The sequence below is a fragment of the Sapajus apella genome, unplaced genomic scaffold (genome assembly GCF_009761245.1).
Source record: "Sapajus apella isolate SASKATOON/1434 unplaced genomic scaffold, GSC_monkey_1.0 scaffold2, whole genome shotgun sequence".
Taxonomy (NCBI): Eukaryota; Metazoa; Chordata; class Mammalia; order Primates; family Cebidae; genus Sapajus; species Sapajus apella.
The window spans coordinates 28,098,324-28,117,933 of NW_022436942.1; the positions used below are offsets into that span (position 1 = coordinate 28,098,324).

The following is a 19,610-nucleotide window of genomic DNA, read 5'->3' on the forward strand; positions in this document are numbered from 1 at the left end:
GAGGAGGAAGAGGCTCAAGAGGCCCAGGGAATCATCTGGACCATCAGATTTCCAACGAAGGAGGGGAATCAAGCTCTGATACGTTAACCGATTCTCACAGGGGTCCTTCTGACACTGGGCCTCTGTCACCTTTGTGGGAAAAGGGAACTTCTGGAGATGATCTTCCACCAAGGGATTTCCCAGGTCCACCACATGCTCCATTTGCAAGTATGCTTGCTTTAAAAAATTTTTTTTAAAGATAAATATATGTTTTATTAATCATAGATATTAATTTTACTATCTGTTCATGCAGTAACACAGCGAAGGAAAAGTTTTTCTAGCATTCTGTGAGTGTACCATTATTTTTCCAAAGTGGGGAGGCAGCCAGCCATAAATGAACTGTAATGAGGTTTCAAATGGATTCATCTTAATACTACAGAATTATTTCTGTATTTTGGTAGTCAAAAAATAATTGACTTTTTGCAGGTCTTATAAAACTAAAATTATCTGTATCTTATTGGTAACAACTGGTTATTCCAGCCATTAGTTAAAATAATTAAAATTTATATTCTAGCATTAAAATTACTGGCTAAGGTATTTTTAAAAGTCTTTTTCATAAGTAGTTCTGATGTACTTCTATGTATTTAAAATTTAAAATGTATTTATTATGTTTGACCTAATTGTTGAATTTACTGAATTCTTTTAAAGCTTCACATAAGAAAAGGGAATAATATATTGCTTTTCTATTCATACTTTACCATTTTGAACTGTAGGGTTCTGCAGAATAAAAATATGGTTACCAAATACTAGGCTTTGCCTATGAATGTTTCATCTAGTCATTCCTTCCTTTTTTTCTCCTCTTTTTTTAAAGTTTAAAGTGAATTAAAATGAATTTTGTTTGGGGGAATTTTAAGGTGGTTTTTGATATAACTGGAAATATTTGAGTGTAATATCAAATCAGAATTGGAAATCACTGATGTGAATTTTAAGTTTGGTGAAAATTATATTACAAGAAAATGTTTTTGCAGAAGAACTTTGATAATGAAAGAAAATATATTTTTACAGCAAGTTTTATATATTTTTAAATACTTTATCTTTTTTAAAAAACAGGTATTAACATAGGAGAAAAATTACATTAAAATTGACGATATTTCCTTTAATCATCTATATTTGAAGAAGTACATTTTTCTCAATGTTGTAAAAGCTAATTTCTTAGATCAAGTAATTATTCTGGTGTCAATTTTCAAGTAAAAAATAGATAATGGAAGTTATAAACTTAATGATTTATTACGGCACAGTACAGGTTCTCAAAGTTGTAAAATGTCTTTTACCAATCTCTTTGAACAGTGAAAAATGTGTATCCACCAAGGGGTTTTCCTCCTTACCTTGTCCCAAGACCTGGATTTTAACTCCCACCTCGACATTTTAAAAGTGGAAATGAGTTCCTTCAGGGTTGATTCCACCTTCAAATGAGCCTGCTACTGAACATCCAGAACCACAGCAAGAAACCTGACAAGATTTTTGCTCTCTTCAAAAATCATTTTGACTGATCTCATTTTCAATTTAAAGTAACTGCTGTTACTGTATAATTTTCACTTATACTTACTTTACGTATACTTTTGCTAAAATTGTAGGTTAATGGAATTATAAATATCAGGATAGTATTTTGTGAATAAAGATGATTTAAATATGAATCTCATGAGTAAATTATTTCCGTTTTATTTTATTCTAGATAGTATAACTATTTTAAGTTGATTAGTCCACTATTATATAAATAATAGTGGGAGTTTTATATATGTAATCTTGCAGGTGGGGAAGCTCTAAATTCTAAAGTCTGTGTCTTTATGCCAAGAACTGTATTTACTGTGGTTGTAGACAAATGTGAAAGTAACTTTATGCTTAATTAAATACATTTTAGTTGATTTAAAGACTTGTTTGACATTGATAATAATAAAATCAGCTAGTTTTTCTATTAAAAAACCTCATAGCCTATGTAATGTGAACTATGAGTTTAGTTGATAGTAATGTATCAGCATTGGCTCATCAATTGGAACAGATACACCACACTAATGCCAGATGTTAATAATGGGGGAAACTGTGTGTGTGGGTGGGGCAGGAAAAGGGTATATGGGAACTCTATACTTTCTGTTCAATCTTTCTGCAAACCTCAAACTGCTCTAAAAATTATTGAAAAAATGAGATGTAAGAAGGAAAAGTAAATGAAAAAATAAAAATACCAAAGAAATAAAAATGGAAGAAAATATAAATTAATACATAATTTAAGAATAAACTTGGTAGGAATATATCAAAAAACATCAAGAGAGAAAAGACTAATACACCGCTAGAAAAATAAGCAATAGAGATTAATAGACTTTTTTTTAAAAAGAACAATAAATGTTCAATAAGACTATGAGAGACATGTCAGTTAATACTAAAACTTAAAATTATGAGATTTCATCTTTATCTATGAAACTGGCAAACATTTTTAAAAGAGATAATAGTAATCATGAGGGGCCAAACAGTCCCTTTCACATATGGTGAGGACTGTAAATTGGGATGACCTTTGGTCAGAAAAAAATTTACCAAAACTTGGAAGGTGTACTATGATTTTAACTAATGGCCAGAATAACCAGCATAATTTGTTTTCATGTGAGGGCATTGCCTAACTAGCCCATCTAAGGTGAGCTGAATCCTGACTTGTTATTAGTGATTTGCATATTTTACAACTGTAAATTCAGATATTAGCTTGTAGAAAATTGGCAAGATGTTAATATTTTTGTCCAATAGAGATATAATTTCTGTCCTGCAGAGACAAAAATGATTTCTGCTCTGTAAAGATAGCACCAAAAGTTAGGGTTTATCACCCTGTAGGACATTTGTCAGATTTATATCTAATTTAGCAATAATTTATAATAATTTTAGTATTCTTTTTCTAAGTATGTATGTATATATTATATATATGTATCTTATATAGTATATATACATAATATACATACTATATGTGTATATATCATATATACTATGGCATGTATATTTACATATATACATTATATATTCATATAGTATAGTTATATATAATACAGGTACATCATATATGTATCTATAGATACATAAATATACATAGATATCTATGCATATACATAGATATATGTACATATATATGTATATATACTTATACATACTATATATATACATATATAAATGTACATAATATATGTGTACATATACATAGATATATAGAAAACCTAGACAATACCATTCAGGACATAGGCATAGGCAAGGACTTCATGACTAAAACACCAAAAGCAATGGCAATAAAAGCCAAAATAGACAAATGGGATCTAATGAAACTTAAAAGCTTCTGCATAGCAAAAGAAACTATCACTAGAGTGAACTGGCAACCAACAGAATGGGAAAAATTTTTGCAATCTACCCGTCTGACCAAGGGCTAGTATCCATAACCTACGAAGAACTGAAACAAATTTACAAGAAACAAACGACCCCATCAAAAAGTGGGTCAAAAATATGAACAGACACTTTTCAGCAGAAGACATCTGTGCAGCCAACAAACATATGAAAAAAAACTCATCATCATTGGTCATTAGAGAAATGCAAATCAAAACTACATTGAGATACCATCTCATACCAGTTAGAATAGCTATCAGTAAAAAACTGGGAGACAACAGATACTGGAGAAGATGTGGAGAAACAGGAACACTTTTACACTGTTGGTGGGAGTGTAGATTAGTTCAACCATTGTGGAAGGCAGTGTGGCAATTCCTCAAGGATCTGGAACTAGAAATACCATTGACCCAGCAATCTCATTACTGGGTATATACCCAAAGTATTATAAATCATTCTATTATAAAGCCACATGTATACGTGTGTTCATTGCAGCACTGTTTATAATAGCAAAGACTTGGAACCAACCCAAATGCCCATCAATGGTAGACTGGATAAAGAAAATGTGACACATAAACGCCTTGGAATACTATGCAGCCATAGAAAAGGATGAGTTCATGTTCTTTGCAGGGACATGGATGAAGCTGTAAACCATCATTCTCAGCAAACTAACCCAAGATCAGAGAACTAACTCCACATGTTCTCACTCATAAGTGGGTGTTGAACAATGAGAACACATGGACACACATGGGGGGAACATCACACACTGGGGCATGCTGTGGGGTAGGGGGCTAGGGTAGGGATTGCAGGGGGTGGGGGGATAGGGAGGGATAGCGTTAGGAGAAATACCTAATGTAGGCGATGGGGGGATCAATGCAGCATGCCACCATGGCACGTGTATACCTATGTAACGAACCTGCAAGTTCTGCACATGTACCCCAGAACATAAAGTATAATTTAAAAAAGAAAAATATGAATGGTAAGAAAGTGGTCAAAATGTTATATAAAAATATTATCTAAATATTAAGTAATATCTATGTAGGCCCAGATTCCAGTCAGGAAGACTTTCTCTGTCCTTTCTATTTCCTTACCTTGCAGGTTTTACATTTCTCTGACCTCATTTTCGCCAAAAAATCGTAGAAGGAAAAAGAAGAGAGGAAGGAAAACAAGACAAACCCCATGGCTAGACGTGACTCAGGTAGAAAAAATTTAAATAGCAAAACAGGTGGCATTATGGATCCCTAGCAAAGTAGCCAGGATTGAGAATGCCAAGCATGGAGAAAGCAGTTCTGGATAAGGCGGGTCAGGCCTGGCCAACAAAACCTCCAGGCCGGGCTAGAACACATTCTTCTGGGCTCCTCAAGGCCGCTGGCTTCACCTGTTTTCGTCTGAGAAGAATACACAGCTCACACACAGGCACACTGGGGAACAATTCCCAGCAGCAACTGTTCCCAGCTAATCTCTTACACATAGGGATTTGCCTTGAAAGTTAAGACAGTGAACATGGAGGACAGCTCTGCCACTGGATGGGACAGGCCCTTTCTTAGCTACAAATTGTGGAAAGCAGAGACTATGCAGGAGCCCTAAGGTAGGGGAGGAGGCTGTATCTTGGACACGAGAGAGGTCTGGATGCTGCCCAGACCTGCTGCCTGTCAGTTGTGGTCTATGCTTATTTATGTTCCCTGGAAAACTGACAGAAAGCCGCCCCAGCGCAAAAATACCAGCTTGTACAAGATTACCTGAAAGCTTGTGCAACCAAAGTGACCATTAGGGAAGGCACCTTTGGAAGTGGCCTGCATGCAGAAATGCACGCTGCAGCTTGCTGTTGGTGCGGTCAGGCTAACCAGTCTAGAAGGGAATGTTTTGTCCTGAGGCTGGAAATCCAGTTCCAGTCTACCATCTCCCCTCCTGTCCTTCCACCCTAGGTCCCTCCTACCCCAGGTTTCTATTATTCCCTCTAATAATAATATCTCTGGGCTGGGCGCGGTGGCTCACACCTGTAATGGCAGCATTTTGGGAGGCCGAGGCTATGGATCACAAGATCAGGAGATTAAAACCATTCTGCCTAAGACAGTGAAACTCTGTCACTACTAAAAACACACACACAAAAAAAAAAAAAAAAAGAAACAAAACTACAGGCATGGTGGTGCATGCCTGTAGTCCCAGCTACTAGGGAGGCTGAGGCAGGAGAATCGTTAGAACCCAGGAGGCAGAGTGTGTGGTGAGCTGAGGTCGCACCACTGCAATGCATACACTCCAGCCTGGGTGACAGAGCGATACTCCAGCTCAAAAAAAAAAAAAAAAAAAAAAAAAAAAAGAATACTTCTCCTTCCATGTTGCCTACATTGCAATCTCATCCTGTCCCTTACGTGGCCATCTTATTCTGATGGAGAACTGGGGGCCTTCCTCCCGCTGTATCCTGTCTGAAGAGCTCCTTTGTTGAGCCTGCAAAATGGCTTTAAAACCATGGTACTTCATGTACAAATCCAGCTTCTTTTTACAAACTGCAGGATCTGGCAGTATTGGTTCCCCATGGTTGCATGACAATAATTAGCTAGATCTAGTAGCAGCTGTCCCTGTTAGATGGCATGTCAGCATTACATTTCTCCAAAGTCTTCACTACTCCCTACTGTGTTCTGGCTTTGTACACCCTTGGGGTACACTGCGCCTTTTCTAAATCTGTTGTTATTCTAATTACACTGCTATCACAATTACTTATTTGCATGTCCGTCTCCCCTATTCAACTCCAGGGTGAGCTGTGTGTCTTGTTCATCTTTCTTGGTACAGTTCCTGGCTCACAGTAGGAAGATGCAGAATAAGTATCTGAATGAATGAGGGAGGCCCTTGGTATAAGGAACATGTCTGAGCACCTCTCAAACCATCAGTCACCTCCACTACTCCTATGATACTAGCTGATAAGGACACAATGAAGGGCCTATTGTACCTAAAGTTGTTTTAACGACTGCTGGATCAAAATAAACCAGCAGCACTTCTGGGTGAAGGCAAAGGGTGAATGGGTGACAGAGCGAGACTCCATCTTACACACAAAAAAAAAAAAAAAAAAAAAAGAATGAGAGAAATGAAGAGAAACTCACCTTGGAGTGGATACCAAGAATAGCCATTTGTAACACCATTCGGAAAGTTCATTTTGCTTTTACACTCATCTCCTTTCTTCATGTTGGGATTTCTTGAAGCATAGGTATGTGCAAGATATTGAAAAACATCATCATCAGGAGTTAAGCTTCGGGAGTATAATGCCCCAGTTGCTGCATTTAAAAGATGAGCCAAGACCTTTAAACTGACTTTAGAGTAAGAGGAAACACAAATACCACATTAGCAAATACATAATCACATAACACACAGATGCTCCAATTTCCCTAGAGAGAAATCCTCCATCCACCTCCATGAATGCTTCCTCTATTCTTCTTTCTACTTTATAATAAACATATGCAAGGTGATGGCCCCCAAGTAAGTCAGATACAAATCCAAACTCCTAAATCAACTTAAAAATTCAATGTTCTCTCAATTACTCTTGCTAATTTCTGGAGGAAAGGACAGTTTCCTTAGGTATCAGAGGGATGAAATAAAGTTATTATAATATTTTGGGTCCTCATATTACAGAGTTTTAAGAAGAGTCAACAATTATTGTTCACATGATTAGCAAAAAAGCGTGAGTTGTTCCACTTTTATGTTATTTTAGCCATGTTGTCTCTTGTCAGAGAATCAATCTGACTGTTTAGATCCTATTTTCTAGAATCTAAATTTCATTATTTCACTGATGCATGTCCACTGTGGGTTGTCAGTTCAGCCACACTGCCCATCTGCTGTTGAAGAATCACAAGAAGGATGGCTAGGGTTGGGAACAGGAAGCTCTTTTCACCCTGTTGGAGAAGTTGAGTGGGGAAGGGAGAGTTCATCCCCATGCAGAGAGAGAGAGTTTTCAGTCCCACTCTGGACTTACGAAGCTAGAACCGGGCCCGCACCTGCTTACCTTGAACACCATTATCAAATGGGTAACTGGCCACAAGGGCACCACCGTGGAGGTTTGCAGAGAGGACAAACGTCTCCGTGTTCAGCCACTTCATGACTGCCTCAGTTTCAGGCTGCCTTGAGACATTATTATATTCAAAAGCATCGGGGAAATTTCGATTCAAGTCATACTGGTTGTAATTTTCCCTTTAAAAGAAAGAATATTTGAGGGCTTATTGATAGGGCATGAGGGAGTGGATTCTTACAGCATCCGGCCCTATGCTTTAGGCTCCAGGTGTCTTTCCAAATGTGAGTGTGGGTGTGGCGATGGCTGCCCTGGTGTCCTGCCATGACCCACACTTGGCACTCACACCCCATGGCATCCCCTCCCTCATGATGTGCTCTCGCTAACGAGACACTAGCTATTGTGATTCAGGCAGAGGTTTTATAAGTGTTTATATTTTGGGACTTCTGCTCTTAGATTCTCCCTTTTAGGACTCTGAGACCCCTATGGTAGCCACGTGGAGAGTCCATGTGGAGAAACGAGGAGCCCAGGTGACAGCCAGAGCTGAGACTCCAAACACACGGCTTCAGGTCAATTGTCTCAGAAAGACCAGAGCTGAGCCCCAGACCTGTGGTCTGGGGGAGTAGCCATCCCTGCTCTGCCCTGCACAAATTCCTGACTTACAGAATCAATAGTAAATAAAAAGGCTGTTGCTTTAATTCACTAATTTTGGGGTGGTTTGTTATGTAGCAACTGATAACAGAAACAGTAAACACATTACTTTATACACATGCATTTGTGAAAAGTGGAATGGCCATGTTTGGATATGCTAGAATAACTTAAAATTGGAGGGAATGAAGTGGTGAGATTTTGTTCAGCTTTGGTAAAGCACACAGATTTATAAATTGCATAAATATAAATGTATATTAAACATCTGAGAAATTCTAAACCTCCAAAGGTTTGGAATTTAAACAAACTAAACTGTTTAAATCAGAGCTCCTTCAAGACCTGGTCTTGGTTATGGTTAGTTCTTGGACTATTGGCTTAATAAATCAGCCAGTCATTACCAAGGGCCTCGGTACTCTGTCAGGCACTGGGGATCTAACAACGATGAACATAATGGACAGGATTCCTACCTTCAGGTAGCCTGCAGTGTAGTGGGGAGACAGACATGAAGCAAGAAATTAGATATTAAAAGTTGTGCTCTGAAAGTAAAGTTCCAGGTGGTTTGAGAGTTTACCAGGGCATCTAGTGCACGACAGGTCGGGGAGAAAGAGTCTCGGAGGAAATGCTATTTAGGCAGTGGGAGGAAATGGTGTGTGTAAAACACTGAGGTGAGAAAGCACCGGTAGTTCCGGGACAGGAAGGAGGGACAGAGGGGCGGAGGCAGGGGAGGGCGAGGGAGTGGCAAGTGAAGATGGAGAGGCTGGGTGGGCACCTGTGCAAAGTAGCCTGAGTCGCATTTCATCCTGAAAGCTGGTCACAGCCCTAGGAGCCTTGAGCTTTGGCATGTCAGTGACAGGACACTGGCTCTGAGGGCTGTCACCAGGACACACTCCTCTTGCCAAGGCCAACAGGTGCCTGGCGGGAGCTTTTGTGTTGTGTTGTTTCGTTTTGAAATAAAGATAGGCCAGCCCCACTTTACCTTCCGATGCTGTAATAACAGTCAGGCTTTTTGACAGCTTCAAATCCATCTGGGTTCATGGAAGGCATGATGTGTATCCGGGTACTATTGATCAGATTTGTGATTTCAGGGTCTTTGCCATCACTGGTTACGAGGTGGTTGATCAGATGGAGCAGCAGTTCCCGCCCAACAGTCTGTATGTGTACAGAGAAAAGAGGACATTATCAGGTCAGAGGCAACAAGGAAAGCAGTCCCTACTGTGCAAATTCCCCAACAGGGGTCTGCACAAATGACATCTCAGACTCAAACTAGTTTGTAAGACCACTGTTTCTCAGGCACGCTTATGCCGTGACAAGTGCAATCAGGTGGCGATCAGTCATGGGGTGTGCTGAAACGGTTATTAAGAATTAAAGTACCTATTTGTAAATAGTTTACACATTGCAAAAATGAATTCATGTAGTAATAATGCGTCTTCTTCTTCTTCTTTTTTTTTTAAGACAGTCTCAGTTGCCCAGGCTGGAGACAGTGGCACGATCTTGGCTCACTGCAACCTCTGCCTCCTGGGTTCAAATGATTCTCCTGCCTCAGCTTCCTGAATAGCGGGGATTACAGGCATGTGCCACCACACCCAGGTAATTTTCGTATTTTTAGAAGAGATAGGGTTTCACTATGTTGGCCAGGCTGATCTCAAATTCCTGACCTCAAGTGATCCACCTGCCTTGGCCTCCCAAAGTGCTGGGATTACAGCATTGAGCCACTGTGCTCAGCTGGAATAATGCTTCCTATTATAACATTTTTCATTTGCTTGCCTTCCAGTGTATCCTCTGGAGTGGTAGAGAAAGAGGTGGCGTTACAGAAAAGCACAGGAATCATGTATTTCCATGAGAATGCATGGTGCATATGAAGCTTCTCATGTATGTAATGGTGGATAACAGAACCATTGCATTGCAGATTTTTTTTTAAAGACAGGGTCTCACTGTGTTGCTCAGGCTGGCTGCTAACTCCTGAGCTCGAGTGATCCCCCCACCATAGCATCCCAAGTAGCTGGGACTACAGATATGCACTATTATATCAGACTACAGATTTTAATAGGGAAAAATCCAAGTTTGTAACAAGCATAATTTAAATAGGTTTCAGATTTTTAATTTGCCTATTTCCTGGTTCTCCTATTGTACATCTGTGCAATTTTAGTCATATCTATGTATTCCTGATTTCCACAATTCTCATGTTTCTAAAACTTTAGTCATTTGTATATCATCCTCATAATTCTTTCCCATACCTGCATATTATCCATATACTATGTTTTACTATGCATTTTTTTAAAAAAAAAAAGTCTTACTCTGTCCCAGGCTGCAGTGCAGTGGTGTGATCTTGGCTCCCTGCAAACTCTGCCTCCTGGGATCAAGCGATTCTCCTGTCTCAGCCTCCTGAGTAGCTGGGACTACAGGCATGTGCCACCATGCCCAGCTAATTTTTGTATTTTTAGTAGAGATGGGGTTTCACCATGTTGGCCAGGATGGTGTTGATCTGATCTTATCCATCCACCTTAGCCTCCCAAAGTGCTGGGATTACTGGTTCACTTTTTGCCTACCTTAAAATGAAACTTTATATCATTTCTACTTTTCTAGATATATATTTCTCATATACATTAAACAAAAGCATGACTATTAAAATGTTAAAAACCAGCATATCCACCTAAAATTAGCTTACATATCAATAAGGACAGGGAAACTGAAGGCCTGTGAGAGATCTTGCTTTATAATTCCTCCCCAGGAGAGAGATTCCTTATTTTTCTTATTGAAAAAAAATAATGTACATTTCAGCCTTTCTGTTTAGACTACATCGAGTTCTCCCTGTCATTCTAGGTTCAAGGAATCCGCTTCAGAAGGGCAGATGTTGTTGAGGGTTAGTAAAGGAGAACTCAGGGCAGCAGGTAAGTAAATCAGGAGAGTGCTGCAGGGACATTCTTGGAGCCTCAGAAGAATTTCCAGTCAAGACTGACTGTAGGACTTAAACATTGTGACAAAGGACAAGTGATCCTTGGATGATAACTCCTCACTTGATTCCCTCACTGGCACATAAAGAGACCACATTAAAAAAAAACCTTATTATCCTAATGAAGAGAGAGTAATTAAAATTGGGAATAAGAAAATTTGGGGCTGGGGCAGTGGCTCATGCCTGTAATCCCAGCCAGCACTTTTGGAGGCAAAGGCAGGTGGCTCACTGGAGCCCAGGAGTTCAAAAACCAGCCTGGGCAATGTAGGGAGATGCCATCTTTACATAAAATAAAAAATTAGCCAGGCATGGTGGTGCGCACCTGTGGCCCCAGCTACTCAGGAGGCTGAGGTGGGAGGATCACTTGCACTTCCCAGGAGGTTGAGGCAGCAGTGATCTGAGATCGCACCACTGCATTCCAGCATGGGTGACAGAGTGAGACTCCATCTCAAAATAAATAAATAAATAAAAGAGAAAAGAAAGAGATTTTGGGATGTATGAATTACAGTTTCATAGAGAACCATAAAATTTAGAGTTACTGATATCCAATTCTGACTTCAACTATTTTTCATACTCGCTTTTTATCTTTCTCTTCTACTACCTTGATTTTTTAAAATTTTGAGGCAGAGTCTCACTCTGTCACCCTGTCTGGAGTGCAGTAGCACCGTGTCAGCTCACTGCAACCTCTGTCTCTCTGGTTCAAGCAATTCTCCTGCCTCACCCTCCCGAGTAGCTGAGATTACAAGTGCCCACCACATGCCCGGCTCATTTTTATATTTTTAGTAGAGATGGGATTTCACCATGCTGGCCAGGCTGGTCTCGAACTCCTGACCTCAGGTGATCTGCCAGCCTCGGCCTCCCAAAGTGCTGGGATGACAGGTGTGAGCCAGTGGGCCCTGCCAGATTTTTGACAGTCCAAATTGTCACGGGAAAAAGCCCTTACAAGCTAATAAGAAAAAAAGTCACTCATGCCCCATGCTGGGTTCCAATTGTAAGATATAATAGGTTCTTAAACTCAAGCACCTTAGGAAGTAACATCAACAAGCTACTTATGACCTGCACTAAAGCCAGTGGGGAGGAGCTGGTAACTTAAAACTGTGACTGTAACTTTCAATGTGAAAAGGGGACAGGCATGATGGCTCACGCCTGTAATCACAGCACTTTGGGAGGCTGAGGTGGCTGGATCACCTGAGGTAAGGAGTTCGAGACCAGCCTGGACAACATGGTGAAAAACTGTCTCTACTAAAAACACAAAAATTAGCTGGGTGTGGTGGCGTGTGCCTGTAGTCCCAGCTACTCGGGAGTCTGAGGCAGGAGAATTGCTTGAACCTGGGAGGCAGAGGTTGCAGTGAGCTGAGATCGTGCCACTGCACTCCAGCCTGGCGCCTGGTGACAGAGTGAGACTCTGTCTCAAAAAAAAAAAAAATACAAAAATTGGCTGGGCGTGGTGGTGTCCACCTGTAATCCTGGCTACTCAGGAAGCTGAGGAACAAGAATTACTTGAACCTGGGAGGCAGAGGTTGCAGTGAGCTGAGATTGCACTGCTGTACTCCAGCTTGGGTGACAGTGAGACTGCATCTCAGAAAAAAAAAATGTGAAAAGGGTAATTGGTTTAAGGAGCTTTCACAGATGGGTTTGGGGAGAAATAGGTACAGGAAGGTGAGGAGGAAGTGACCAGGAGTCCTGCAGTTTGTCAAATGTCTCAGTGCTGGTTAGGGGCCACAGTGTGGTTCAACTGGTAAAAATCTCTGGCCTATCTGAGACCCAAGTCAAGAACAGAGAGGACGTGATATCAGAATTCCCGTGTGACTTTAAATGTGAATTTCTCTCTTGGCTATCTGAACCATACATTCTCCAGCATGCAGTCAAGATGTAAGTTGGAAATGAAATTCATCCAACTGAAGGAAAGTGAAAAGGAAGCGGAAACAAGCCATGATTAGGAGGCTAGGTTGAGTTGGTATTCTGTTAGATACAGAATTACATTAAGCAATCTTGGGTATGGGTACAGAACCAAATATGAAAATTGAGGCCAGGCACGGTGGCTCACGTCTGTAATCCCAGAACTTTGGGAGGCCGAGGTGGGCAGATCACCTGAGGTCAGGAGTTTGAAACCAGCCTTGCCAACATGCTGAAACCCAGTGTCTACTAAAAATACAAAAATTAGCCAGGCATGGTTGCAGGTACCTGTAGTCCCAGCTACTTAGGAGGCTGAGGCAGGGGAATTGCTTGAACCTGGGAGGTGGAGGTTGCAGTGAGCCCAGATTGTTCCATTGCACTCCAGCCTGGGCAACAGAGCAGGACTCTGCCTCAAAAAAAAAAAAAAAATGTTGAGGGAGAAATTTTCAAAGTGTTAACTACTTCACTTTTCATAGTAAGGGATCATAAAATACTATCAAAAGTTAAAAATATATATACTTATAAAATGACTATAATTTCAAAGTTTTTCATAATCTTTTTTCTTAACTTTAGAAAAATCTGATAATCAATTTATTTTGAGAAAGTATCAAGTTCACCAATTATTTTAGTTTCACTTCAGTTTTATTCTTCTGTTAATTCAAATAAAATCAAATTTCATGTAACATATGACACATTTTATTTTATATTTTTTTAATTCCACTCATTCTCTTACTACAGAAATATATAAATGTCTAGAGTGATATCTGGCAGATATTCATGATGGCTATTTCTGGGTAGAGTATTCTGAATGATTTTTATTTCCTCTAATTCTTTTCAAATTAAAGAAAACCTGTGTCATTTTTATAAAAATAATAAAATCATGATTCTTTCAGGGAAACAAGTATGTAACCAAGGTATTTTCTGTGTGTCTCAATATTCCACAAAAAATCACAAGTTCCTAACTGCAGGGGTAAATAAAAACCTTGAAAATACGATAAAGAACCAACTAAGGATCAGATAATTCTTTAAATGCTGAGGTAAACAGATGGAATTTCAGAAGCAGTCAAACAAAATCCTCCTTTCTTTTTGTGCCATCTTTTGCTGCCTCTGTAACAGCAGATTTATGCCAAATATCATTCAAATTAATTCTTCCCAACCTTAGTATAAATGTCTCAAACACTCATTCATGTTTTATGTATAAACCTTACTTTGCTGAAAATTAAGTCTTTGACAGGAAACCTTGGAGAGTCCAAATTTTAAAAGAAGAATGTGGTCAAAAAAGTCTCCAAAAGCCCAGGCGGCCTTTCACCCAGCATGCTGGCTTCCTTCCTGTGAGAGCACAGACTTAAGGGAGAAGCCCTCATGAAGAGCCTGGGGCCTGATGGACACACGGGCCTCTGGAGCCTCTTACTCCATCTCCTCCATCTGGTGGTTAAACTGGCAATGACCCAGAAAGCAGAAAATGTATTCTCTATCAGCTGTAGTTCAATTCAGTCAAGTTGGAATTTGCCACACAGATAAAAATGAGTGTTCTAGTTCTTCACAGAATGTTTATAAAAAATACAAAAAAATATTTTGCAGGAAAATCCACAACCAGGGCAGTGGTGTGTGTGTGGTGTGTGGTGTGTGTGTGTGTGTGTGTGTGTGTGTGTGTGTGTGAAAGAGAGAGAGAGAGAGAGAGGGAGAGAGAGAGAGAGAGCGAGCGAGAGAGAGAGAGAGAGAGAGAGAGAGAGAGAGAGAGAGAATTCAGCTATCCTAACGATGGAATCTGTTTTTGCAATGCTACCCTGTGATGCAGCTTCTTGGGGGAACATCACTGGGCTGTGGGGCTCCACAGTGGTGTGTGTGTCACAGATATAAGTCATTTGTCGGACCTGCCAGTTAATTCTTCTTCTTCAAATATCAGTCTAAACATGACATTTATCTAGCATACTTTTCTTGGCCTCCCAAGTCTGGGTTCACCATGACACCTGTGCTATTTAATGCACACATGTGACAATCACTTGGCTGATCCTGACTGACCCCTGCTTCCCCAGTTCTACCACTGAAGCCCTGAAGTCAGGGATCCTCATGGTTTTTCTCTGTATCCCTATGTTCTTGGTACAGCTTGTCCGGCTCCTGGTATATCCTGTATTCAATAAATAATTGCTAATAAACTATGGTTCACAGTTCATTATAAGATCAAGACTATTCTGATGAAGAACTTTCTGAAAACATGAGGACTTAAGGTGCTTGGTAAGGGAAGATGTACAAATGATCAAGTTATTTTATCTGAAGGATTTTAAAATAGTGAACAAATTTTATAGAGGTACAGGCTAACAATTCTGCTCATGACAGGGACTCAGGACCCTAGCCCAGCCTCACCAAAAATTAATGAATTTAAAACATGCTTAAAATGAATTAGATACTTCACCTGGAAAACAATTAGATACTTCACCTGTAGGCTCTGCCTACACCTAAAAAGAAAGAATTTAATTACGCAAAGCCACATAGCATAACTGAGGACATTTTGCTATCACCTGGGATAGTGGTAGAAAAGGAACTTGGGAAGTGGCATTTAGAAAGACAAGGTTGAATGTTGTGTTTTTGGTTTAATGATTAGTTGGGAACCCCTACTGCATGCTGACTATACATCCCAGATTTTCCTGGATGGCCACAATTTCAGATATTGTGTCCAACTGTCTGTGTAAACCATTAAAATGCCCCCTAAGTAAAACAATTAGACATGGAAACTACATCTCATAAACTGTCTCTTATACCTAGAAGGTGTGTGAAAATCATTTATCCTTTATCTCTTTATTTTTAGGTTGAAAAATGTGGCCACTATATATATATTGTTTTGGGGATGGACTGTTGTTCTGTTGCCCAGACGAGAATGCAGCGGCGTGATGTTGGCTCACTGCAACCTCTGCCTCCCAGGTTCAAGCAATTCTCCTGCCTCAGCCTCCCGAGTAGCTGGGATTACGGGCACCCACCACTGTACCCGGCTAATTTTTGTATTTTTAGTAGAGACGGGATTTCACCATCTTAGCCAGGCTGGTCTCAAACGCCTGACCTCGTGATACACCTGCCTCAGCCTCCCAAAGTGCTGGGATTACAGGTGTGAGCCACCGCACTCGGCCTAATATGGCCACTATTATTGAGGAAATGTTTTTTCTTTTCGACCTGTATTTCTGGAATACAATAAACTATAAACCAATGCCACAATCATAAAATTCTAAATGTGATGTGAATTGTTCAAAAATGAAACTGCCTTTGCAAAAATTATAACAGTGAGAAAACTATGGCAATGAAAGAGATCTGATGAAACCAACTCCATCTTGTTCTAACCTTCAAGTTGTCCTTGTTCATTCCTGGGCATAGGCTGAACTAATACAGTCATAGTTTAACTTTGAAACAAAGATGATAATAGCCCTTTCCTGAATGTAGGGCTAACAAATTAGCCACAAGATTAGAAATTATGGAATAGATGTCATGCAGCCAGAGGTCATAAGATTCCAAACTTTCCCAATTGCTCTGAGGGATAACATCAGTATTGTAAAACCTAAGATATTTTTAGACCCTACACTGGATGGATCTGCTGGTGCCACCCACAGTGATAAACTGGCTCATCTGGCCTTGCGGCCCCCACCCAGGAATTGACGCAGCGCAGAGGGACAGTTTTGACGCCCTATGATTTCGTCTCAGACCTGACCAATCACCACTCCCCCCTGCCCTCCCCCTACCCACCAAATTATCCTTAACAACTCCCAGTCTCTGAATTTTTGGGGAGACTGATTTAAGTAATAAGACTTCAGAGTCCTTGTTCAGCTGGCTGTGCATGAATTAAACTCTCTCTTGCAATTCCCCTGTCTTGATAAATCTGCTCTATCTGGGCAGCAGGCAAAATCAAACTGTAGGGCAGTTAGAAAAGCCTATATCAAGTCTATCATAGTAAAAATAATTCACTGATCTTTAAGAAATGAAAGCTTAGAAAAATTCCTACCCCCTGCCTCCTCAAAAAAGCAGAAGTGCTATTTAGGCTGGACACAGTGGCTCAAGCCTGTAATCCCAACACTTTGGGAGGCCAAGGCTGGAAAATCACTTGAGGCCAGGAGTTTGAGAACAGCCTGGGCAACACTGTGAGATCCTCTCTCTGCAAAAAATAAAAAACTTAGCCTGGTGTGGTTGCACACACCTCTAGACCTAGCTACATGGGAGGCTGAGGCAGGAGGATTGCTTGGACCCAACGTGTTTGAGGTTACAGTGAGCCATGATCACACCAATGCATTCTAGCCTGGGTTACAGAGCAAGACCCCAATTCTCAAATAAAAAATAATTGCTTTTTAGTTAAATTACTTAACAAACATATTCAATAGTTACTCCTACAGTACAGTAATTAATACCATTCACCCTGAGGTCAAGGAAACCTGGGTTTGAACCCAGGCTCTGACCTATACTTTGCTTAGTGTTACTAGTGTTAGCTTAAAACTCTAAGCACTAAATTTTTTTTTTTAAAGGCAGGGTCTTGCTCTGTCAACCCAGGTGAAGTACAGTGTGGTGTGATCACGGCCCACTGCAGCCTTGACCTCCCAGGCTCAAGTAATCCTTCCACCTCAGCCTCCTGAGTAGCTGGGGCTCCAAGTATGCACCACCACACTCGGCTAATTTTTAAATTTTTTTTTAGAGACAAGGTCTTACTATGTTTCCCAGGCTGGTCTTGAACTCCTGGCCTCAAGCAATCTCCCCAGCTTGACCTTCCAAAGTGATGGGATTATGAGCGTGAGGCACCATGCCTGGCCTGGGCACCCAATTCTTTAAGTACACAGTCATGCCTTGCTTCAATATTTCCACTTGAGAGGAATTAGAGATGTTTTACCAACCTAGAGATTACCCAAGAGAAGTATGTTTTTTTCTACACAATTTAAAAAATATAGGATAGAAGACAGGCACAAAACAGAGTGTAGAGGGCTGGAGAAGATTTTCCTAGGCTTCTCTTCTGCATCCACATTTAGGCTGAGGATGTTAGATGCTTCTGGTTTCAGGGCATGGTCCCAGTTTTCAGTATAGCTCTGATTTTAGAGTATTGGTTATAGTTTACTACACAGCAAGCCAGGAGCAGAATGAGGTGTGGGAGAAGCTGAGGAGACAGGGATCCCATCCTCAGGTAATCTGAATATCTGTGGCATAAGGGAATGGTAGAGAAACCCATTTAGCCTGCACTGGAGTCAACCCTTCCAATTTAAAAAAAGAAAAGAAAAAAAGTTGAAACGGTAGTATGTCAAGTGATGCCAGTTAGGAGCTTGTGCAAATTAAACCTAGAATTGAGGCTTCAATCCAACATGCCAATATGTGTGCAAACAATGTGTGTGCCTGGGTGAGCCAGAAAAACACCTCCTAGTCTTATTAAAATGAGAAAGAACCCCAGAAACGTTTCTCCCACGCTGCTCTGAAAACAGCATAAACACAGGTGATAAAGGCTCACCATGAGTGCTTTGTCTGTTAGCTCCCAGCAGTCAAGGAGAGAGAAGTGAAGAGTAGGGGAAAGACAGGGACAGGCAGGTGACTGGAAGATATTTATTCCAGTGTTGCCCTCTAAGGGCTTGCTACTCTTTTACATAATCAACTAGCCCAAATCCTCTCCCTAAATGTTGCTGGGACAACTTAGTATCCATCTAAATGAAATTGAGATAGATCACAGACCTATACTTAATAACTAAAACCATGAAACAGAACATTTTAAAAACAGAGAAGAGAGAGTAAAGGAGTGGGTCCATAGCTGGACAAGGCTCAGTGCTCAGGCTCTGGGTTCCCCACAGCTGGTGACCAAGCGCAAACCTGGACCCCCTTCTTGGTACACGGAACTAATAAACATGCCTTCTGCAGAGGTGATCAAAAGAAACAAGTCCTACGAAGCACTTACTGTAGTCTGTGCTCAATAAATGTAAGCTATTGTTATTATTTTCTTGTAAAGCACTGTTTCAAGAGGCAACTTGCCAGTCTGATTAATGTGGCATAGTGAGCCTGTGGCATAGAAAGCATGTGAGACAACGGAAGGTCACTGAGACAAGAAAAACATCTACAGTAAGAGCTATGCCCCTAGTAGAACAATGACCTTTGCAAGAATAAGAGAACACGTCAAGTTCATGGAAAATGAGGAGTGGGTTTAACCTCACTTCTTTTGTAACAATACTTGGCTGAAAATGGGCCATTTTAAGTTGATTTTGCTATCCAAAGCTTACTTTTGGGATTCCTGAATATAGCCAGGTGAGTTAGCCTGAACCCTCAGCATCAATCAAATGAACCTATCTTCACAACTCTTTTTATTTTTTTTTTAGGTTTCACTGTTTATTTATGACAAATACTCCACAACCGCCATTCTCTCCAGTCGAAAGTTCTTTGAGATGATGCCATCAGCCTTGGCCAACGGGAGAATGGAATCATCTGACTCACCCATCCTACGTATGGCCCCGCAGATAGCTTAAGTTTTAAACTGGCTGTTAAACCTGCCTGTGACCTTGTCAACCTCCACCACGTTCATCTGGATGGATGCATGGTCCCTGGCACTGATGATGCGGTTGCTAGTAGAGCATTTCCGGGGCGGCACACGCACATACAGGTCCACGAACTCTGTGGCCTTGTTCTGCATCTCGAGGCCACGCCTCCTGCCACCACACCGCACGGAGTAGGAAAAGGAAGCCACGTGTCACCTGGCAGAGAAATCAGTGACAAGGCGGGGGGGGGGGGGGGGGGGGGGGGGGG

General features: G+C 40.7%; 1 protein-coding gene and 1 pseudogene across 2 annotated transcripts in view; both read right to left on the reverse strand.

The window, feature by feature from the left end:
• Window positions 1–19,610, reverse strand: part of CPM (carboxypeptidase M) — a 93,373-nt gene that overhangs the window by 18,728 nt on the left and 55,035 nt on the right. For both annotated transcript variants that reach the window (XM_032295140.1, XM_032295131.1), the window contains 3 exons: window positions 9,000–9,172; window positions 7,373–7,557; window positions 6,477–6,647 (listed from right to left, as the gene is read on the reverse strand). In XM_032295140.1, the coding sequence (XP_032151031.1) occupies window positions 6,477–6,647; window positions 7,373–7,557; window positions 9,000–9,172 (529 nt within the window). The remainder of the gene's footprint in view (window positions 1–6,476; window positions 6,648–7,372; window positions 7,558–8,999; window positions 9,173–19,610) is intronic.
• Window positions 19,188–19,583, reverse strand: LOC116562784 (annotated as a pseudogene).